Genomic DNA, 24,851 nt, shown 5'->3' on the forward strand with positions numbered 1-24,851 from the left:
CCAAGGACAGCATGTCGCCAATCGCGGCTGTCGGTGATGGCGGCGCGTACATTCCCTTCATTATCGTCGCATTGAACCGCATTGGTCGAGCAATATTCAGCGAATTGTTCCGAGATGAATTGCGGTCTGTTATCCGTTACGATGCAAACTGGGATTCCGTGCGTGCCAAATATTAGATCTAGGCTGGTAGTGATCGCTGTGGTTGTCGTGGCGACAGTATTTTCACTTCTGGCCACCGGCTTGAGTTGTCAATCTCACGCACATGAGTGTTTCTCCCGTGGGGAGCGGTCCACAAAGGTCAACATGGACCCATGCTACGGGTGGGCCGGGTGGCATAATAGATGGTTTGTCTCGGCGGCTGACGACTCTAGATCTGACAGCTGCGGCAACCACGGTCGATTTTCGGTCACCAAACCTTTGTTCTCATCATCTGCTTTGTGCGCACGTCTCCTTGGTGAGTCTCATGGGCAACTGAGAGCGTGCGTTGTCTCAGATTCGAAGGCTTTACTATTCGTGTGCCTCGCAAAACGATGCCGTCTTTAAAGGGATGGTACAGTATTGGTGGAGATGAGAATTGGGCTTTTAACTTTTCGCAAGATACCAAGAAAACACTTATGATATGGTACAGAGCATACCATTTTAAGAGAAATTCAAAGTTTTTTGATGAAAATCGGGTTAGGAATGACTGAAACATCCAAAAATAAAGTAAAACAAAGCGATCGTAATAAAGTGTCGGTCCGGCCGACACTTTGTCAGATTCGCTCTTTTTTGGATATCTCAGCCATTTCAAAACAAATTTTCATCAAATAAATATTGAATTCCTCATAGAATTACATGCTCTTTCATTTTTCATAGGTTTCTCATTATCTCACCAAAAAATGTTAGAAACCTGAAATTAGGCTCAACCAAAACTGTACGATCCCTTTAATGGCAAATTCATTTTGACAATGCGCGTAGTATCAGCGATGACAGGGTCGGCTGACACCCCGCGACCTGATGCTATTGTCTCTTTCAGAATCGTGGGCGTAGCGCTAGCGTCTTTCTCTGTTGCTGCACTGATTTCCTCTAGGGTCATGGCTTTTGGCAATGCGTCAGTTGACATCTGCACCGATATAGTCCTCCGTTGTTATATGTTACGATCACGGTTTGGTGCATTGCTTACGTACGGGGAGGGGGGGGGGGGGGAGGAGCGGGTCCGCGGGGTAAGTTTTCCCAGAGACATGCTTGACGCGGAACTTCATGATTGCATTCGCAGTGGCCATCGCTCCACTCGGGCAGGCAGTTTGCCTGTTTGAACGTACATGATGTACTGGAGTGGTTTGTGGTCAGTCAACGAATCGAACTCGCTGCCGATGGGGTACACGTGGAAACGCTCACATCCCAAGACGACGGCTAGCGCTTCCTTCCGATCGGTCTGGTTATATCTTCGCTCGACGTCGGATAGCATGCGGCATACATAGTTTACAAGCCCTAGGAACAAACTAACTTCATGGACGTTTTTAGGCGTTTTCGCGATCCTTATCGCGTTCACTTTTGTGTCGTCGGCTAAAACTCCATCGCGTGATCGAAATCCCGAATCCGAAGAAAGTCAGGCTTCTCTGACTGAACTTGCACTTTTCCGCTTTCAATGTCAGATTGCGATCGCGAAGACGCTCTATCACGGCTCGAAGGCGGCGATCGTACTACTCCTGATGATCGACGTCATTCCCAAAGACGATGATATCATTCGAGATATTTCGGACGCCGTTAAGACCGCTAAGAGCCTGCTGGATTGCGTGCTGGTATATCTCAGACGCAGATGACAAGCCGAAGATGAGAAGTTTGTACCTCATCAGTCCTTGGTTTGTCGAGAAGGTGGTGATGCTCCGCGGTGGTTGGGCGACTGGTCTAACGCCAGGGTCGACATGGACGTGGACTTGGTAGTTGAGGAGCTTGCCTAGTCCCTCGAAAACCGTCGGGTAGGTTTTGAGTAACTCCTGGTAAATTCCAGAGCTAAGGTTAGTCGCGGTAACGATACTGCATTCACTCCAAGTTGCATCTGGAGTAAGCCAAGCAAGATGGCTGTATCTCGGCTGAGGAGACAGCCGCCATCGCCCTCGATGACGATATGACGCGGGACTGTATGGTTTTCTCCTGGAGAGCGTAAGTGTCCTTTGAACTCCCCTCTCACAGGGAGTGGCTCTTTCGACCCGTAAGTGAATGGACGCACCTGGCTGGGGTCAACCGTAGTCGGTGATCATGGCCTCTCATCCAGTCAAACACTTTAGAATCAATGTCCCTGCATGAGTCGACGATCATGAGGACATTGTGGCCATATATCTCGATATTAGCTTTCACGAGCTCTAACAGCACGAAAAGGAGCTCGTTGTGATTTCGAATTCTCCCGAACAGTTTTTGAACTCTGGTATACATGGCTGTAATGTCCAACTTTGTTGCAGTTACTACACTCCTGACCTCGGGCGGGACATCCTTTATCATTACGAACCTGATGTCCGGTGTGACCACAGTTCCCACGTGCTGGCTGGTGAATCTTGCCGAGGCCTGTGAAGACCTTCTTCCATCTTTGTGCGAATTGGGCCTTTGTTCGTCTGTCGGGAGGGAAAACGACCACAATCTGCTCGCTGGTGGTGTGTCGTCGTCAGTGCATTAGCTTGGGCAGGATGGAGTACATACAGACTCCATGAGGGAGGCCTGTTTGTCGGCAGCCTCTGATGCACGAGCGATGGTCATGAGTTCCGCCAGTTTGAGAGAGGGCTCCCTCACAAGTCTTTGTCGGAGTGGCTTTGACGCACACTTATCGATAAACTTGTCACGAACGAGGTTGTCGATTTGCTTGGCAAAGCTGCACGATTTTGGCACGGTTGTTCGCACAGTTTCCTGCTTAGTAAATTGGTGCGTTCGAATGCGACATTGGGCGGAAGATTGAAGTACTTCGAAAAAGCGGCCAATCCCAAATCGTATTCGGTCTGGTAGGTTCCAGATGCTCCGGGTGATCGTTAGGGTCTCAAACAAATCTTGAACGTCTGACTCGGCAAGGATGGAGCAGCAGCGTTTTAATTATTTCGGGCCGAGTTCGTGATGCCCGCTGCGTCCATGCTTTCGAAGCAATCGAAAAAATGTGCAGGCGGGCATACACTGGGGTGAGGCACACACACGCTTGGTGTCTGGATGGCAAGTGACTTTATTTCTTCCAGCATGACGGTTATATATCTTGGCACAATACATTTATATACATTCTGTACAAACATAACAGCAACAAAATGATATATTGATAAGGTTTAGTAATAGCAGAAGAGTAGGCAATGTTCTAAAAAATCACAACAACAAATCCAAAGTTCGGAAAAAGATCATAGTCTCAGTCAGAGGTCGTGTTTAACAATATAAAATGAAGTAAAAAAAAAAACAGCAACAAAACACTAGAAGTAAACGATAATGTAAAGGATCAGAAAATAATACCTTTTAGATAAGAAGGTAAGTGACATGCTATTTCTTAGGTATACGGCCATGCAAGGTATAGACTTTTAGTAAACATGGTAAACATAAAGCAATACCACTCCAACTAAAACCATTGACTATATAGTCAAATTAAAGTATCAACAAGTTCCATGAAAATCGGACATAATTTTTTTAAAAGGAATTTCATGTGTTTGCACAAAACAGTGATGTTTGTAACAGTTAGATATGGCAGTAGATAATGCGGTGACTCTCGCAGTATAATTTCGTTGAATAGAATGCAGTGTTTCGTTCACACTCAGCCACTACAGCCCCTTCACCTCACCATCATTATCATCACTATTGGCTGCTACATGACTGCAATAACGTGATGCAAAGAATGCAAAATAGCATTTTACCTCCATTTCAACGAGAGGAAAGGAAACAAAGATTAATTGTGTAGATTATGATGGGAGACTTAGGGGAAGATAATTATGATATGACTGGCCTTGAGGGAGATACGACATTGTTGTCTGACGCCTGAACTAGAATTGTGTTGCCCTTGCCTCTTACGATACGATTCTATACTTCAGACAATAAATGTCGTATCCCCGTCGGGGTTAGTCCATATTATATAATTCATATCACCTCATCAAGCTGTGTTAGGTTGCGACGCACCCTATATGTATCTTTCTTGGAGTGTTGTCCTGAAAAGAGACCCGGGCCCCATTTCATGAAAAAAATGCTATAATAGCAACTCTTGCTGGAATGGCAATTGTCATGGTAACGACAAGAATCCAGTTTCCTGATTGGCTGTTGCCATTGGCAGTTGTTATTCCAGCAAGAGTTGAACTCCTAATATCTTTTATGAAACGGGGCCCAGTATTCTGATCTTTGTCAGGATGATGATACTGACTACTGGGTTCACCACAAGTCAATAGAGCAAGAGTCTCTGGATCACTATGCAAACAGTCAAAGAACATCAACCTATCAAAATTGAATACGCTATTGCAACTAGAACATTGCATCATTGCGATTTTTTTTTAATCAAAACGTGTGAAGTGAAAAACGGTATAACATTGCAATGCAAAGAAGAATTCTGCAATCGTGCTTGTTCAAATTCACTGTCGGCCTAGCAAGGTCTGCGAAAACATGGAGTGGTACTGCATAATCAAATCGAACCTCTTTTTCCGTTTTAGCAGCTATCCGTTTGAACCTTTCTCTCACTCTTAATCTCTCTCCAAGACACTTATTCAATGGAATAAGCATTATTGACGTGTCCCGTCTGTCTCCATTGAATGTCCGTTGGACGACTTTGCGTTGGCATTTTAAATGGACTTCGTGCTGCACCACCACGCCACAGCCACCGCGGCGGCCAAGAATACGACATTGAGGGCACAGGTCTGGTGCTCTCCTTTGGACGTCGTTTCGATGTTCCATGGCTCAGTTTGGGTAGGTTGTTGTGGAGTGGGATCTGGGATGTACCGGATGGAGACGGATGCGATGTTGGATTTATCTCCAACGTTATCCGCCTCGTCCCACGCTCTGATAGCGAAGTAGTAGACGATGTCCATTCTACGAGCCGGAAGCTCGATCGTGATCGACTCCGTATTTCCGGCGGGGGCGATCGATGACAGATTCCCAATTATGGTTTGCTTCTCGGAGACGCTTTGTGCCATGGTGAAATTGTTTTGGATCACGGAGAAGGTGGTTGTGTAGCGGAGCTCGTAGCTGCTTGCTAGAATATGGGAAAGAAAATAAACCAGTTTTGTGATGTATGTTTAAAACCCTCATGCACGCATCATTCACAAGAGTCTTCAATGCCAACTCCTAAGGTATTCTTAATCGTGTGGCACATTCGGTACATGACCGTACAACCTGAAATAAGTAATGCCATATTGCCATACATGATTTGGGCCTAACTTATCCCGTGTAGCTTCTTGACCTACTACATTGTTCTCCCATTAGTCCAGGCCAATGTTATTTTCCAGACATTGTGGTGCACCGAATGATACATCTGGGTTGAGAGGGGCACAATGGATGAAACACCTTATTCAAGGATGTAGGCACCTAAGCACCTGGCAGCACTGGATCTAAGAATCTCATGTTCATGTGTCCAAAACCTTAACCACTTATCACACTGCCCCCATGACATAATCCTCTTGAAGAGCTGCGCTATCACTCAAGAGGCTTCTTCGGAAATTTGATGATGGTCAGTCTCCATTTACCTTTCCCCTGATCGAGGTCGTCCCCTACAGCGGTCCAAGTCAGAGAGATGGTGGTGTTGGAGTAGGAGAAAGACGTGTAGGTAAGATCATGGATTCTAGAGGGCGCTATACTATCAGGGGCGTTGGGCTGATAGTTCGCCACTTCGAACATGCCGCCAGATGCAGTGCGCATGAAAGACGGCACGGATTTTTCCTCCTCCGTGGCTGTGACATCTCGTTTTACTGGTAAATAAGAATGGAAAATCGGGGTCGTTACTGCAGGTGCATTAAAAAAAATACTGCCGTCATCTGTTTTTGTATGGCACAATGTGCCTGGATGATATCATTTTGCTAACTATTGCTAGCTAGTCACTTGGGGGCTAATCGAGGGGCCGACACCATTCGCCCGTTGTTGGATAGTTGGACCACTTCATACGGGTAAGCACCCTGCTCGTTGCGATGAATGAATGTAGCGGGATCTTTACCTGCATGAGTCGTGATTGCCTCATACACGTGACCTCCATTTCATTGCTTTTTATTTACTTCCTTTATCATTATGTCAACAGTAAAATGAGTCTTCAGTTACACATGCTTCACAATAATTATTACACTTCTTCCTGGTTTTTGGTGTGTGTTTTTTTCCACGAGCAAATCTTTAGCAGCGTAATACTCTATGGTCAAATAGTAACATTATTATGTAACACTGATTTCTACTGCATACTGCGACTTCTGTGATTATGATTGTAAAAATACACCAATACTACGTAACGCGGCCTAACCTATCCCAATGATGTCTCCAGATTCTGTTAATTCGTATCCGACTACATTGACTTTCACGTTGTATCTTCCGTTGGAGGTAAACTGTAGGAAGTACCCAGAGAACACTCCATCCTCTTTCAGTAAATCCGATCCTATGAACAAAGGTATACAAAAAAGAACAAATGGATGAAATGGAATGTTTAAAGAGTGACTGTCTTCAATTTCAAAATGTTGCACGTCAGTCATCAGCAGCATTATAGAGACATATCTATCTTGTGCAGAAATTCAAATTCCTTTTTTAAAACTCAGGAGGGTATAAAAAGAGAACAAAGTTTACATAAACTCAAATAAAGCGAAACTCCTGAAACTCAAGTGTAGAACCCACGGATGGGGCTTTCCTGGATAAAGAATACTGAATGAATAAAATAAAATAAATAAATAAATAAAAATAACTAAATAAAAAGACGGCGTGTCATAAACACGTTGATACGGGGCTCCAAAAATCTTGAGTTTTTTCATACATGTACTATATGTGAGACTGTACACTTTGAGGATATGCACAAGTCAGGTGAGGCGCCATGCTAACACTTTTATGGACATTTGAATAAAGCTGAATTTGACTATCTACTTGAGTAAACTTGTGAAATATCTTGTGACAACTGAATGACGAAGTGAGCACCGTGAAGAAAGACGGTGAGAACGGAGGCCCAGTAAATGTCGGTCGCAGAGTTCACGGGGCAGCAGGTCAAACGTCCATGTCAAGTGAGAGAGCTGTGCGTGCTGGTCAACCGACCAAAGATTGTCAATGGACAAGGACACTGAGCTAGCGTTGACCATTGAGTCAAAGATTAAGGAGGCCCTTTATTCTGAAGAGGTGCTGAAGGCATTAGTGAAAGCCGTGACAGTCTCCATACTGTGACGCAACAAGTATACGAGGCCATCAAAATGGACACTCAGCAAAATGACAGCAAGATGAGAGAGCTAGAAAAGCAAGTGAGTCATCTCAAGAAAGACTTATCAGACATCAACAGAAACATAGATGAACAGGAGCAATACAGTCGCCAAAATTGTCTCAGGTTCCATGGCATAAAGAAGGCTCAAGGAGAAAACACAGATACATTGGTAAGCGACATCGTCAGTGATCGTCTGGGCATCAACCTCTCCCCCCCCCCCCCCCACCACCCCCGTGACATCGGCCGCAGCCACAGAATCATGCCGAGAAACAAAACACCCAACGAAGCGGTAAAGGAGAAAAGCATCATTGTGAAGTTTTCCATGTACAACGCACGTCAAAAAAGTGTACCAGGAGTAATCGAAGCTGTAGGCGTCAGGAGCTCTTGTTCTTGGCCAGAAAGAGTAAAGCCATAGCGTGGACCTGGTCCAAGGACGGAAAGATCTTCGAGTGACATCAAGAGAAAAGGAGAATGTCGTCATTGAGTGACACCGAGAGCCTTTGCCAGCTTTATATTATTGTGAAGGTATTATTTGACTGTAAAGATAATTTTTATGACAATTCGTTTTCCAAGTGTTATTTTGTCAGCATTCAGAGAGGACAAATCAGAACGCCTTACTTTGTGGAAAGATGTCTACTGTGATGTATAAAGTATTCAAAAACAGAGAAGTTTCATTTCGATCAGACTGTGACTGGATTTGCGATATTTGTAGGTTTAAAGAGCTACCGTTTTCATGTATTGACAGGACTGTGGACTCATTAACCAGTTATGAACTGAGAGACATTCTATGTAGAGAGACAGACTCTGCTTCAAACTCTCACTTCCATCTTACTGATGCGATTGATGATATTGATGGTGTAGATACTGATACAGGGATACAAATGATTTCTGAATGCAAGGGTTAAAACTTCATTCATTTGGATAGCGCATAGTTCCTGAAGATATTGCTGAGTTGAGATGTATCCAAGCAAAGAGTTGCAAAGAGTGAAACACATATCAATGATGCGATTACTGATTCTGAATTGAAAATAGAAGGATATAATCTTGTTCGTAAAGATAGAGAAATGCACGTAGGAGGAGCAGCGGCCTATATCAAATGGGATTTAAATTTCATTGTTCGTCAAGATTTAATGGCTGATGGTCTAGAATTGCTGCCACTTAACCTACAGTTTTCTCACATAAAAATTTTTTTAATATTTTTATTTTTTTTAAATATTTTGGTTTTAGTATGGTACAGGCCACATAATTCTGGATCTTATTCACAAGAGAAATTTAAAGAACAGATTTGCAGTAAAAAAAAATTCAAGGTGGTTGCTGATTGGAAGAATTACAAACGGTCGAGAAATCAAGTAACTTCAAAGATTCGCCAAGGAAAGGTTGATTACATAACGAAAGGTTTAAAACTAAGGAAAAAATAACAATCAACAAAATTGAAAGTCTTTGAAAACTCTCATGCCAAGCAAAAAAAAAAAAGACTAAGACGGAGTAATTTCTATTGAAGGTGAAAATGGTCCACCAACGACAGACAAGAAATTGTTAATGAATTTATTTTTTGTTGTTGATATTTGAGTATTAATTCAACAGCAGACATCACAGCATGCCAATATCAGCACGTCAGCTCGAGGTTTGATCCCATGTTTCAGCTGTTTGAATAATTACAGCCAGTTGGAACTCCATCTCCTAAACCTCCTTGGTTAAACGCAAATAGGCAACATTTCGTCCAGAACCCGTGTGTGAGCAAGATGTTCGAAATATATATCGATGAACTTACCCGATAAAAATCATGGGGTTATAAGAGACAAATTATACTTGTATCCTAATTAAAACCAGTGGTGGACACTATATTAAAGTCCTTAGTTTAAATAACAATACGTAAATAGAATACGACGAGGTTCCAGTATCATTCCATCCTATTCATAAAAGTGGCAATCGGTCACAAATGACGAATTTGTGAAATTTGCTAGATATCTGTATTGCGATCACAGCTAAAATTTTAGAGAAGTGTGTATTTAACCAATTATATACTTACCTTGATGACAATAATATCATACGTGTGAATCAGTCCGGGTTCAGACCTGGTCACTCAACTTTAACTGCGCTAGTGGAAATCACAGAAGACTGGTTACATAACATGGACATGGGTAAAATGATTGGTATGGCCACAATAGATCTCCGAAAGGCCTTTGATACGGTAGATCATTCTATGCTCGTTGATAACCTAAGGCTAAATGGATTAGATGATCATGCCTGTAAATGGTTTCAAAGTTACTTAACCATGCGGGAACAATACACAGTAGTGAATGGTGTCGAATCTTTCCCTCAACGTATTAAGTGCGGTATGCCACAAGGGTCTAATCTAGGCCCTCTTCTATTTATTTTATCAAGGACCTTCCTAATTGTCTCAACCACTATAGTGTTGCAGTACATGCAGACGACACGTGCATTATTGTCCTGGTGACAAACCTGTCGATATTGAGTCTATTTAAAATTGAATAGGGATTTACAGAATATTCCAGACTGGTTGTAATGTAATCGCCTTGCATTATATGCGAAGAAATGTGAAGGTATGTTGATTTGGTCACAGAAAGAGAATTAGAGGCAAGATGTTGTATCTTTGTATTGGTAACGCAAACATAGATCAGGTTAGTACATGTAAATGCCTCGGAGTATTTATTATAGCTCTCTCAGTTGTGACAAACATAATGAATATTGTCAAGAATGTACCTTCTAGTAGATGTAAATGTATGATGTACTGTATGCCTAGTTGCTTTAGTGTTTGTAGGTTTCCAGGTTGACCAAATTAGTGGAGAACTTTCTATTTGGTATAGCTACAGCTGTACAGTACATGCATGTGACAGGAAATACAATATAGTTCGCCCAATCTAGAATGATCTAGGAAGTGCCTACATATTTGGCTGAGGATGCACTGTACTTGCAGCCTAATATGATTGGTACACTTTTTTTTCCTTTTTTGGGGGGAGGGGGGATGATGTAATGTAATCCATGCACAGCTGTCCTTGTACCCTAATGTGATGGGTAGTTCTGCACATAGTTAGACAGTGAGTCAGTATAAGATTTCTGGAAGAGTCTTGAACTCACAAGTATGTACAAGTGTGTAACCTCAGGTTGGAGCAAATTATAGACCATTCAAGAAGGGGTGAATGGACCTACACTTGTATATAAGCCACAGGGAAGTAGGCAGAGTACCCAATATCTTTGTTCTGAGAGTTACTTCACTTCTGCCTCTGAAGCGAATTGTTATAGTCAGTCTTGTGTTACCTGCTAACCTGCTATATTTGTGGAGATAAGGCATTTTGCCTGCAGAGAACGGATTTGCCTACATTGGAGACAGACTCCATTTTATGTCACTGGACATTGCTATACGTCAAAGCTGTGACGGGCTGGATTCCTAGCTGGATATCATTCGCTGGATTATCATTAACGCATCGACGGGACGATGATTTACGAACTGATCTTAAACTGAAACCGACATGATATGAAAGCTTTGAAGAGCATATAAACCGTTATTTTGTTATCAATACTAAACTAAGTACATATTTTTACTCATTGTAAGACTTTATGGTCTATTTTTTCTATTTTCTGTTTGAATCATCACATTGTATATCGTTACTAACCATGCTCACCATGTAGTGTATTTGTTTGTAGTATCTGATTGATTTTTTCTTTTCATTTTTTTTTGTACTGTATTGCATATTTCTATGTGTTTTTATCCGTGCACTGACATCTTGAATAACAGCTATCAGATGAATCTTGTTGCCGTGCTTAAATGAATAAATGGAATGAAACTAAAATGAAACTAAAGCGAACTTTTGAGTACCGTACAAAATACCAATCTGAGTAGGAGTTGAGGTAGATAATAAAGTGGTATCATTCGTAATCCAACACAAAACAATAAACTGTATATAAATGAAATGAAATGAAACGAAATGAAATGAAACGAAACAAAATGAAATTTATTCATATTCCACGTAGTGGATATTATATCATAAATTTACAGAATATAACACATGGTGGACATTATAACATAACTATACAGAGTATAGTATATAAAAATATCGTGATATTTTTAGATAAAATGACAACATGTACAAATGTGAAGGGGACTACTTACAATCACTGCTTGTTATTATGTAGTTTCTCTTCAGAATACAAAATAATATCAAAGAAAAGGCGAAGTGCTATAACGAAAACACCATACATACATTATTTACAAGAGCACAATTATGAACCCTGGTATTGATATACATGTAATGTTACACAGTACAGGTTTATGTACAACGTGTTTACAGTGTGTATTTATATACCATTAGAGTAATGAATGAAACAGAAGATAACTTTCCGAGTATACTTAATGAAAGTACTTCTAGAAAACATTGGATGAAATATACAGGCTTTTAATTACCACGAAATCGATTATTAGTACTTATAAAGAAATGTTTATATTTTTTTACCTTATACTTAAAGCTAAGCATTTTTTCCATGAATGATCGAAGGAACTCCAAAGCTTAGGACCAGTATACATAAAATTCATGTCGCCAAAACTAGTTCTATTTTTACGAAGATGATAATCATTCGCTTGACTTGTTGAGTAATTATGTATAACTTTTCTATCGGAACATTTCCTTATAAATGCAGGTAGGGGTAACGTTAATTTTTACATTGTACATAAAACGACCCAGCTGAAGTCGATATAAATCAGTAATCTTAAATGGGTAAACCAACTCAAAATAAGCGCTTCTAGCGTGTTCTCTCCGAAAAATTCTTACTGCTACGAGATGAAAGTTATTATTAATGCCAATTGATTGTTAAAGGACAACTATTTCGAGAGTAGATTACTAGAATTGAACGATTCACAGAAACCCCCTAATTGTTGCACACATCAGTAATCGTCTAGAGATATAGCATCTCAATCTTTATAGAGTATCATCTTCTTATCAAACCTGAACCGTTGTCGAGCAATGAGATAGTTGTCTTCGTTCCTTGCTCATCAGTGATGATCGCTTCAACGTCGGCATTGCTAACGGATTCGTAACCCTGCTGAACCTGGGCATAGATTGCCAGTGCTGGCGTAGTAGAAAAATCGACAGCCTGTGGCAAGAAAAAAGAACAGCAGAAAACAACAATAACAAAAAAGAAAAAAAAAGTAAAGTAAGCAAAACTTCTTGACAAAGGACTTGACAGCAGTGTGTGTTATCCATGCTGTATAATCTTAACACAGTCTTTCCTGATTTGACACGCATTACACCCTTAGTAAAGTTAGCTTTTGCGTAGGTAACTGACATTGGAACAAATGTTTTGAGCAAGACTTTCGCGCAGGTATAGTAGTTTATCCAACAAGAGCTCATTCATAGTTCTATATGGAACATTTCAAGAAAAAATAAGACACAACTACCACTAAAGAATCCTCATCTATGCACTCTATAAATCATAATCCCTTTACTTAATACGTAAGGAATTAGGTGTAGATGTAAGTACGTGTCAGTATTCCTGCTAAATTTTGATTGGAATTGTTTGAGTTTTGTTTTCTTCTCTGCTGTCATAAACTTGTTCACGACCACTGTATTCACAGTAGCCATTAATGTCATGTGTACATATGTGGATATTCCTGGTCTCAAGTCTAGAAACGGAAGGGAATAATCCAGTGAAGTCTTTGAAGAATTGAAGAAGTAGATCCTTCAAAGAAACCGCCTCCCCGACAGAGAAAAAATATGTTCGTGCTCCCACAACTGGTAAATCCGTAGCCTCCACAAGTTTGAAATCATACATGCCCTTTTGTCGAATTGTTGATTTTGTTTTTCATTGCCCAGTGAAGTGGATGCGATTATCTTATTATGAAGTTACCTTTTAGACGACTGTCCATTTTTTATTTTCTAAGCGACTAAACAGAAAGATAAAACACCTGCATTCACTCAGTATCTCACCGTAGATCCAAGTATGGCTGTCACGGTAACAGGTGAATATTCCCTTGACGATGGTTTAGACGTCACCGCAACACTTGCGCACGCCGGGTTGGACGGTTGAGTGTTTATGATTGTCACATTCCACTGACCAGGCTAGAAGGAAGCATAAAAAATACGTATTTCAATTAAGGGGAACAAAACCAAAATATTGTAAAAGCGGTAAACAAATCATTCATTTATTACATCGTAATAGCAAACGCAGCGCGATCAAAAAGGTTTTAATTTGTATAGACATGACAACTAAGTCAAAATGTCAGCAGACACTCACTAATCTGTCTAAACGCACTCCCAGAGAACCATCAAAATTGATGGCATAACTTTCACATTTTGTTATCAAATGTATGAAAGGTGAATAAAAAGTCGGTCAATGCTATTCTGAAGTTATATTTTGGTGCTGTACTCATATCAACCTGTCCAAGGTTATTGCTGTTTTGTTTTGTTTACTTTTGGGTTTTTTTTTTTTTTTGGGGGGGGGGGTTCTGCAAGATTTTCTGATTCTCTCTATTTCTTGTATTGCTTTGTTCTGTTTTTGTATCTTTGTTTGTTTGTTTTTTTGTTTACTCAAAGGGGTCAGCTGATCCAAGCTTATGACTTGTATTGGTCCTACAGGCCTGTAACTAGGATTTTTATAGGAGAGTTCAGAATTAGAAAAAGTGTAGATTTTTAGTTCCAGTTTATGTTCAGTTCGATAATTTTACACACTGGGGGCGTAACAATATTTCTGGTGCCACTTTTAGGTTTAAGCAGCAAAAAGAAAAAATGGCTTCCCCATGCAATTTTTTCAGTTTCTCGTGCCACTTCAGCGTTTCATCGACTGAAAAGCAACAACAACAACAAAAGAACTCAGCGCATTTTTCTGGTGCCTCTTTGCCTCACAAAGATAGTTTCTTTAACAAAAATTAAAGGGGGAGGGTAAAGGGGGGGGGGGGGGGTTGGCGGTAACCCCTGACAGCCTTACCCGGGATCCTTATCCACTGCACAATCATGCACCCTGACGTATCTTATGAGGTGGGAAGTTAGCTATCCCTTATGGGCACTGAGTGTCAAGGCAATGCAACCTACCTTAGCGGATGGCAATGTGACTGAAATAATCTTGTTCGTGGCATCCTCGTGATATCTTGGATCATTGTGGTCAATCCGCGTACCCTCCCATCCGGTCACCACTGCCTTTACTGGGTTACTTCCTGTCCACGTAACCGTGAATACCGTGTCATTGCCCAGGGCGGAGTCGATGACAAGGGGAACGATCTCCCTTTCGACGTTCTGCTGGATCTGAACGTCAGAGCTGTAAATCTTTTTCGACATAAACAAAAATGTGTAATTTTTCAGAGTGATCGGTGCGCTTCTTCTATACTCTGCCTTTGCATACATCGTGAAAACGCTAGCAGAGCTTAAAGCCCGGTCACACAGCGATTTACGGCTTAATCACGGCCAAAACACGTCAAAAAGTTGTCTCCCGTGAAGCAGACGATATTGTTCGAGTTGATGTCGAGTTTAAGAAGAGCTACGGTCGATTTATGGACGTGGCAGGACGCGGGGAAAAATTGGAACGGTGTCGGACGCGGTTAAAAGTTTTGAACTGCTCAAAATTTTATTCCGCGGACAACCACGGGTTGCACACGTGGTAAAGACGTGCAACACACGTTAAACACACGTGATAATCCGTGTTCAAGTTTTAATCAGTGATTAAAAATTGGGGAGACGCGGTAAGACGCGAAAAGTTTAAGGCCGTGTCACACCTTTCCGGGCAAGCCTTATGTGCGACTTGCAAAGAATAATTTTGACTACCCGGAGGTACCCGTAGACGAGCCGTACATGACAGTACCTAGCACGTATCTCACCCGTAGTCGCCCGGAGGTGCGCACGCAAATCTTTTTACCCGCAACCTTGTTTAGGCCCTGTCACACCTTTCCGGGCATGCTACGCGGGCTTGTTGTGTGTGGGGATTTTCGAGGATACCAGAAATTTTTGAGGACGCACAAGGACTTGGGCGAGTCAGTGCATGTGTCTTACTTGCTGGACGCGTTCCACTTTAATTCTACCTGCGGGTATACTGTGTGACCTGTGTACCAGTGTCGCGTGGGTACTGACAACTCAGTGAAGGAATGGCAGAAATCCCACAGAATGTCATTATCTTGGCTGCATACGGGAACTGTGAGGTACCTGTATGGGAGTTGGCTGCTATAGGTTTGATTGAATTGATTGAATAACTGAAACTGCACTGGTCTTACACTCGAGACACAGTAAACAGTTCCAGCTCGTTTATTTTCATTTTTCACTTGAGATACATTTCATCGAGATACATTAAAAAAGAATACAAACCAAGCAAGATACAAAATATGTTATATAAATCGGGTCATGAACAGAAAGTGTGTCAGCATATATAATGTACATAAGACAATTCTCTATAAGTTGTGAAATATGATGGAACCGCAAAAGCAAAGCTTGTAAACGCAGGTTCCAAGAAAAAGTAGTTGCCGCTACGGACCTCCTAGTGGCGTTGTGCGTGGACCTCTCCGGGCATCCCCGCGACTCACTCGGAAAAAATAATGGTCATGCTCAAAACTTGGCTGCGGTTAAATGGGACTTGCGTGGGCACCTCCGGGCAAACACAGGCGAGATACGCGCTAGGTACTGTCACGTGCGGACTAACTGCGGAGAGCTCCGGGTAGCAAAGTTGTTTCCCCGTAAGTCAAGCCGCGAAACTTCCCCATACAGTTACAGAATGACAATGCCTTGAGCATGCTCAAAACTTGTTCCGAGTGAGTCGTGGGGTTCGCTCGCAGAGGTACACGCATAACACCAGTAGGAGATCCTTACCGGCAGTACCTCGCAGGCAACTTCAACGTAGGTACTTCTCAGTACCTGTACGTCGCTCGTAACAGAAAACGGATCGGTTTCAAGGCTCTCACGCAGGTCACACGGAATACACACAAGTAGAATGTAAGTAGCACGAGTATAGCAGGTAAGACACAAGTGCGAAACTCGCAAACATTCTTGTACGTACGCGGAAAATTCTCCTCCGTGCTGGAAAAACCCTCCTCGCAACAAGCCCGTGTAGCTTGCCCGGAAAGGTGTGACACGGCCTTTAGCGGTCTGTCACGGGCAGACCACTCTGCAACTATCCGCCTGTAACTAGCCGCATCTTTAAAATTTGAGTTTACTTGATGCCATTGGCATGTTGCATCTCATACTACATTGTATGTTAAACATAATACTGCAAAGGCACACAAAAACACAAGAAAAAGAACACAAGACACTATTTGGTTTAACGCTCACCGGACTATCGTAAGTTCACCTTCTATGCATTGTTGCAGAACACGACCGGCGCCACGTTTTCAAAAGTGTGAGGAGGGCACTTCCGGGTTTCATCAGTTAACAAGCCAAAAAAAAAAGTCCAAAGTCCAAAAACAAAGGCCTTACCGCGCTCACACTTCAAGGTTTCATTCTATTTCTAGTGCCACTTTCGGGGTAAAAAGAAGAAGAAGAAGAAGAAGAAAAAAGTGGGGGCGCCCAAAGTGGTGACACCCTATATTCCTATGTATAGTACCAAAAAAAAAAAAAAAAAAAAAAGTGGGGAGGGGGCGAGTAGAATATTACCTAGGATATATATATATATATCACATTCTCATATTTTGGGGGCTTCTGGATGGGATCCCCAGGGAGTGGGGACATGGCACCCATACGTTCACAATAAGAAGATGAACATGTGAAACTTCACGGGTCCCAATTCGTGTCCTCCCTCAACCCACGTTGCCACGAACAAACCCTGAAATTACAGGTACTGATCTAATCTACTTAACCCCCCATAAAATGCAATTAGCTTGTATTAATTAAAGGGGAAGTCCAAACGATTTTCATAATTTTACATCATAGAGTACATAAATCGTCAGCTCCATGTTTAGATTTGTGGAATTAATTGTGGTGCTAGAACAGAGAAACCAACACTTCAACAAACCCAGAACAAATTACACTGATATAGCAGCATCACCATAAGAATGCATGAGTCAGGGCACACCGTACAAATTCACGAGCAGGAGGCTTACATATTTCAAAAATGAAGCAAGGTTATTCTTTTACAATACCGTTTGCATAACAAGGTTAGCTGTTTAGAATTTATACATGCTCTTTTTTGTTGTTGTTGCTGTTGTTCTACTTCCTTGAGCCCCCGCTCATGCATTCTTATGGTGAAGCTAGTATGTCATCATCCTTGTTCATTGTGATTTCTTGTAAATTTTGAAAACATTCTTATTCCTTATTCCAATTACAATACGTTTTGAAACTCTGTACCCAGTTTAACCAATTTACAGTTCTTCAAATGTAAAAGTCTGAAAATCAGCCGGATTCTCCTGTAGGGTTCGAGAGAAGAACATTTTAAAGATTTCTCAATTTGGGTGCTTTCGGGCTTCCCTGGGGTCGGGGGTGGGGGCGTGTTGGCCAATTGAACAAATTGAGATCATATCCCCCTATGGATGCTACCTGAAAAGTTTAAAGAAAACCTGCCATGGGGTTTTCAAAAAGAAGGCGAAAATACAAAAAGTTTACGTACAACGGACGACGCAGGACACACTTCGGACGATGACTCATCGCAATATCTCACTTGAGCCTTTGGCTCAGTGTTCCGTTTCATAAAACTTGTTATCAGTAACAACTGCCACATTTTTTATGACAAATTTGCTCTCAGCCAAACAGATGCAATGATTTCGGTAGCTTATAACTATAGTCACTTGTTTTTTATAACAAGTTTTATGAAAAGGGGTCCTGTGAGCCAAAAACAAAAAAGTAACTTTTCATGCCTTCAAGCAAAGGGACTTGATACGACAGAAGGTCGTATACCTACCTGTACGGGAGTGGTTTGCCCAGCAACACTACTTGGGCGGCTGGTGATAGTGCTCTGAAAGGCCTGAATAAGACAGTTCCCGCTGTCAGTATCGATACAGTGATATGATTCTCCGAGCGTTATATCGGCTAGCATCCTCATATCCGAATCTCCAGAGCTACTGACCGTGATGGTATCGATAATAACTCCAGATGATTCGATTAACTGTCGGTTGTCTTCAACGTAGTTGCTTTGATCTTCCCCGTCGCCGAGAATCAGAATATAGCCGCCAGGAGAATATTCACCTAGTACCTTGTATAGGTTATAAGAGAATCTAAGTATTAGTGAACATGCTTGCATCGACTTGCCATTTGATTACTTGAATATAAAGAACGGCCCAAGTCCAAATTTGGCTATCATCGTCGGGGACCCCTTGCAAAGTAATGCAAAAAACGGAGTATCATTTGAATGACTGGTCTACATCTCAACTTATGTACATAACATTGCTATAACTGACAAATACAAAATAAGCTCTTTCGTAATGTTTTCGAAAATGTTCTCTTATGGACTTTCTTATATTCAGGTATTCATTCGCTAACAGTAAGTTTTGCTCATTATTTGATCCCCCGGAAGTTTTGCAAATAGAATCATAATTCTTAACGCCGAAGCGAGGGGGAACTAGTGACCATTGATCCAATCACGAGCACTATAGCCATGAACCCCCCCCCCCCCCCCCCCCCCGGCAGCTCCTTCACACCAAACAAATAGAAAAAAAAAAGGTTCCTCAGCACATGGGTCCAAATGAGTACAGTATACTGGGTACCAATCACAATTCCCATCAAATTCGTGTCTGTATAGGTCGCATCACGCGCATCTGGATTGTAGGAGCCTAGGAGGGGTCAGTATTTTCCGTTTTCTTGACAGTTCTGTTTTATCTTGTGGGAGTTTAACGGGCGGTAAAGACATTTCAGACAGCAAGAATGGAATTGAAAACATAAAGTACTTATTCAAAAAGGAATCAATCACTAGTTTCTCTTCTGGAATGTATTAAGAAGTGTTCTGATTTATAACTATTCGAATGACAGAAAGTTTTGAGGAGATCAGTATCATTACATTTAGTTGATCTCAACATGGGACCGCCGGTTTTTTACTGGAAACAAAGGGACAGTCTTCTCTGTACCTTCTACTTTTCTCAGCTTATTAACATAATATTGAAATAAAGTTTGAAAGAGACATTAGCGAGACATTCAACCATATATCCGTAATGACTTGGGCTGCAGAGGTAACTATTGTTTGTTAATACCTCAATGCCCTTTTGTATTCCATTGCTGATCGACGTACCGCCCCCCTCGGTCGGGGGCAGAGAATTCACCAGGCTTTCCCGCGTTTGGTCGTCGACGATTCGCGTGAGTTCAGCGCCCACAGAAGCGCTGCTGTCGAAGTAGACGATGCCCAGTCGACTCTTCATCGGAATGACATTTCGAATGTATTCAGTAGATGCTGAAATCACTTTGATGAAACGTTCGTTCCCCTACCGCAGTACAAAAGAATACAGCAGAAAAAAACAATCAGGAGAATACATCTCCAAAGGAGATAACACACAAAGACGCACCTACACCCCCCACACACACATACATACACACACATATTTTCGACATTTATATTGTCCTTATGATAGCATGATAAGACATGTGACACGTGTACGTGAGTGTGGGCGTTTATTTGTCACGCATCACCGTTATTTCATTTCGTATGTAAATATGCAAACATATCAGATATTAATGGCATAATTCTTAAGTGGTTTGTTATTACCAAGGTTGAATCAGACAATCTCTCATTTATATTACTCACGGATGACTCCAATCTCTTCTACTCTCACCTTGCCCCCAAAATTTCGATAAGGACAGTAAATGATGAATTAAGAAATTTTATACAGTCGATTCAAGCGAATAAATTATGAAAGACTAAATAATACGCTCTTTAGTAATTCTTTTGGCAGCCTCACAGGCAATACTATGGTATTGCATTTGACAACACTAAGGAGAAGTTTCTTTCATTAAATTTTTAGGTTTACCTTTTTTTGGTACCCGAGAAAATACTGATGCTTTTTTTTATTATAAAATTTTGAAAATAAAATATTTGTATTTATTTCAACTTGGACAGTCTATGTTTAATTATAATCACAATCAATTACGAAAAATTTTTTACCATTTATTTCATCGAAATAGTCATGTACACAGTTAATTCCATTTCCCCTTAATGAGAACTGTACATACTCAAAATACAGGACCAAGATTCTGGGATAGCTTAGATAAGAGTTTGTCAGATACAAACAACAATATTTTTCAGCTTGTACTTCCTCGCTTTTTGCTTGAATTCTTTGTATTATGTTTCGCCTTTTGTTCGATGGAAATAAAGTAAGTAATTGAATTCGTTGTTTTTTTTCTTTTACTTGGTATTTCGATTTGAAGTGATTCCTGAAAATGACATGACTGTCAGAAATCTATCCACATCAAATCGACTAATTTTATGTTTATTGAACGAATGTATCAATTATTTATCTGTTGATTCAGTAACTCAGTGCCCTTTTCTTCTCTCTTTTATATTATTTCAATCGTAAATGTATTCATTTTATACATGTATGTTATCCTTTCCGGGACTGAATGAGTGATTGACTGATGGTCAACTGAATCAATAACTTTGTTCCTTCCTTCTCTACCTCTTTTTATCAGTTCGTGCTCGTTTACTGATTAATTCGTCTTTCGTCAACCTCAATTTAAAAAGCGCTACACTCACCGACATGCTGCCACTTTTGTCGAGAACGATAACGACGCTGCGAGACAGCGGAGCTTGGATGACCGTAAAGATGGGCTTAGTGTTTGTCACCACCTGTGGGCCGTTGTCGAAATCGCTTGTTTTTTCCCTCATCACCGTCCAGGCTGCGAGGTTTCCGCATCGCTTGTTTTGAAGATTTAACGCCTCCGCGTTGTGGAAATTTGGGCTCTCTGGATCATCGTCGCAAAATTCGTTAATCTATTGTAATAGTAGTAGTAATAGTAGTAGTAGGAGTAGTAGTAGAAGTAGAGTAGTAGTAGCAGTTGTGGCAGTAGTAGTAGTAGTAGTAGAAGTAGAAGTAGAGTAGTAGTAGCGGTTGTAGTAGTAGTAGTAGAAAGAACAATAAAATTAGTGGCGTATCAACACCATGCATTGTCATCATACTAATGGTTATCCATAAAGTATCTTCGTTGGGGTTTGGTTTGTGGACAGGTGTAATCGCTGGAATTGGGAAAAGATTCTGCACTGTGCGTGGACCATTTCAAATCTTTAGTACTTCTACGGGTATAAAGTCAACCTTTATAGAGATTGCCACAGGAAGAAAGGAAGAGAGAGAGAGAGAGAGGGGGGGGGGGGTGATATACGCCTACAGCCATGTGTAGTCTGGTTTCCATACCTTCTGCCTGAATGTACTATTTTGTTTCTCCGGAGTACTAACGCCCTCTAACGACGAAAGAAGGTTATGAGTGCAATGGACAGAATATATTATTTTTCTGAGGTGAAAGATGAAATGAGTTGAATGGATCAAAGTTTTCATCTTGCACCGAATGAAATATTTTGCCCATTGCGCGAATGAAAAACATGTATTATTTGTTTAATATAACGCCTAAAATAGATCATTGTCATAGGCCTATGATGTTTTAATGATTTAGAAGCGAGAGTGAATATGAAATGGAGAGAGTGCTCACTGAGCGCTTTCCGCTAGCGCGTTGTCGCAAACACACACTGCAAACGCAAGCGTTATACACGCGTAGTGTGCAGCACTTTCGGCGTGCAATGGAGCTAATCATAAGGGCCGTGTCACACATTTCCGGGCAAGCTTTGCGTGCGACTTGCGAAGAACAATGTTTGTATCCGGAAGTCCCTGCAGATGAGCCGCACATGACAGTACCTAGCACTCTTCTCACCCGTAATTAACCGTAGTTAAACGCACGCAGGTCCTATATACGAGCAGTTGTGTATGGGGATTTTCCAGCACGCTGGACAATTTTTGCGGACGGACAAGAATTTGGGCGAGTTTCGCGTGCGTCCTACATGCTGGATCCGTTCTAAGTACATTCCATGTGACCTGCGTGTCAGGCGCATGGGTACGTGGATAGTGAGGGCTGACAACTTTGTGAAGGAATCCCTCTGAAAGTATTTGATATGGCAGAACTCCAACAGAATGCCATTATCTTGCATAGATGCATAGATGCATAGATCCGCGGGCAACCTACGTACTTCAAGCGGGTCAACTTCTTGTGACTTGCGGCAGCTACTGGCATCCTACTGGTGTTCTGCGTGGGCCTCTGCAGGCAATCCCCGCGACTCACCCGGAAAAGTTTTGGTCATGCTCAAAACTTTGCGGGGAAATCGGACTCGCGTGCGCACCTCCGGGCAACTACGGGTGAGATACGCGCTAAGTATTGTCAGGTGCGGACCAACTGAGAGCTCCGTGTAGCAAATTTGTTTCCCAGCATATCAACCCGCAAAACTTCCTTAGATACGGTATGACAAGGCCTTGAACATGCTCAAAACTTGTTCCGAGTGAGACGCGGGGTTTGCCTGCAGAGGTACAAGCAGAACACCAGTAGGAGACCCTTACCGGCAGCACCTTGCAGGCAACTCCAACGCAGGTACTTTGCAGTACCCGCAAGTCGCTCGTAACAGAAAATGGATCGGTTTCAAAGCTCTTATGCAGGCCACACGGAATACACGCAAGGAGAAGGCAACAGGTGTCTAGTAGGTGATAAGACACAAGTGCGAAACTTACAAACATTCTTGTCAGCCACAGAAAAATGTCCTACGTGCTGGAAAATCCCTTCTCGCAACAAGCCCGCTTAGCTTGCCCGGAAAGGTGTGACACGGCCTTTATGGATCCAAAATTGCACGGTAAATGTAACCGCAATTGCACGGATGATGACGTCACAGTGAAATGGGCTAAATGATCCAATTACAACGACATATTATTTAGGCGTTATAATATAACGCCTAAATAATATGTCCTTGTAATTGGGTTTGGTTTTCATCGATTATTTGTTTCTGGTCAGTTTTCCTTTCTTTGTTTCAATATATATATTGATACGTACATAATATATTATGTGAATATTTGCATATGTGTTTATTTGAACATTCAAGTACAATAATTTCTACTTTGTTGTGTGTGTGTGTGTGTGTGTGTGTGTGTGTGTGTATACCAACATCCCTCTACAGGCTCATTATCTACCAGAAATACATGAGAATATCTTTGAAATACGGGGAGAATACTAGCAAATGTGCACTCACGGTGGGAATGTGAAAATCCTTGGTTCCGAAGAGGAGTGATGACGTAACAGTCTGTCCGCGAATAGGGATGAAGCGACACTCCGTTGGATATCCGATGTTGTTCCCATCTCTATAGTTGCATGGAGTGTAGTCCGGCCACATTACCTCGCCCTCTATGTTCGCCGAACAACGCGTCCCGATCGAACGGCCACCGGCATCATACGCCGGTACAACGCCAGCTTCGCTGAGCGCAGCGTCGTAATGTTCCTCGAACAAACCCCATCGAAAATACGCCCAGATTCTCACCAAGACGCTCTCTGCAGAAAGTAAACATGCGTGGTACGTGATCATTAGCGGTTTGACGGCGATATTCGCTGCGACCAACATTGCAAAATAAAATGTGGTTATCCTATCATCACATCACAAGCCTCCCATCCCAGCACACTCATGTTCACAAAATAGCCTTGTTTTCACATGGTTTTACCGCGTTTCCCTATACATTGTATTTAGTTCGCTTATCCCAATATTATTCATGATTTTACCGTGCCGTGGGTCAAGACTTTCTTTGTCTAATATTTTTAACTTTTATCTCCTATATTTTCCCTTTCTCTCTTTCTAGCGATACAGGTGTATTATTCCTGGGAACTGATATTTGATTATTCGTTTGTAATTGTATGGTAATCATTTGAGTATGGTCTACACAAACCTTTTGAATTATATGACTCTAACATCCAACCTTTCACCTACCTGTGGGACCAAATATTTCTTCGCGATAAAATTTGTCGGAAATGAACGCAGGCGAGATGTGAGTCAGAATGATCTGTTGGCCGCAGCCGAAAGGGTTATCCACGTACGGCTCATCGCCTCGTGGACTCCCGGAGTGCACGGTGACGTGAGCCGTTTCAAGTGTCTCCGTCTTGGCGACGCCGTAGTGCTCCTGTGGAGACCACGTCGGGGGAACGAGGATCTTGATCTCTTTCCAATACACGTGGTGTCTGCTGGCGTTATACAGAAGTTCTGAAGCCGAAGTGTACATCTCCTACAATAGCATGATGTTTCCCTGAAGTATAGGTGACAGGAGTAAGAGGACAGGAAAATGAGATGGAGAGGAGAACCTATAATCCTTTATCAAAAGTAATGGATGGACGGAAGCTTGAAGGTATAGGGAAACATCTAACCAAAAGTACCAAGTGGCACATGATTTGAGACCAACCCATGGTCAGCTCCGAGAGGTAGAGGGCAATATGTGAATATCTTGTTCTTTATTAGAGATGCGTATTTTGTTCCAAATTATGACAAAATATGTCAAATTAACTGTTTTTAACAATATTAATATGCCACCATTATGTAGAGAAGAATAGCGAATACACAATGTGCTCAGTACGAGTGGTTATCCAAGCTC

At 41.8% G+C, this 24,851-nt stretch overlaps 1 protein-coding gene across 1 annotated transcript; it reads right to left on the reverse strand.

Annotated features, from left to right (window-relative positions):
- Window positions 1–1,682: 1,682 nt before the first annotated feature.
- Window positions 1,683–24,485, reverse strand: LOC139731205 (calcium-activated chloride channel regulator 1-like). The gene is made up of 13 exons (XM_071642091.1): window positions 24,197–24,485; window positions 23,471–23,766; window positions 20,948–21,184; window positions 19,455–19,682; window positions 18,173–18,463; window positions 14,395–14,625; window positions 13,294–13,425; window positions 12,313–12,460; window positions 6,419–6,550; window positions 5,661–5,882; window positions 4,783–5,170; window positions 2,674–2,842; window positions 1,683–1,976 (listed from the first exon to the last, which is right to left on the reverse strand). The coding sequence occupies exons 1-13, from the start codon at window positions 24,483–24,485 to the stop codon at window positions 1,683–1,685; spliced, it is 3,057 nt and encodes a 1,018-aa protein (XP_071498192.1).
- Window positions 24,486–24,851: the final 366 nt, after the last annotated feature.

The sequence above is a fragment of the Diadema antillarum genome, unplaced genomic scaffold (genome assembly GCF_040938485.1).
Source record: "Diadema antillarum isolate AM-2024a unplaced genomic scaffold, OU_Dant_1.0 scf00000022, whole genome shotgun sequence".
NCBI classification, from domain to species: Eukaryota; Metazoa; Echinodermata; class Echinoidea; order Diadematoida; family Diadematidae; genus Diadema; species Diadema antillarum.

Bases quoted from the DNA above. Each gene is read 5' to 3' on its own strand.
- LOC139731205 (XM_071642091.1), bottom strand. From the start codon at position 24,485: ATGTACACTTCGGCTTCAGAACTTCTGTATAACGCCAGCAGACACCAC. The intron at 19,683-20,947 runs GTGAGTGTAGCG...GTACTGCGGTAG, and splicing joins ACAAAAGTGGCAGCATGTCG to GGGAACGAACGTTTCATCAA. The intron at 6,551-12,312 runs GTTTGATAAGAA...CTTTGTTCATAG, and splicing joins ATTGCTCGACAACGGTTCAG to GATCGGATTTACTGAAAGAG.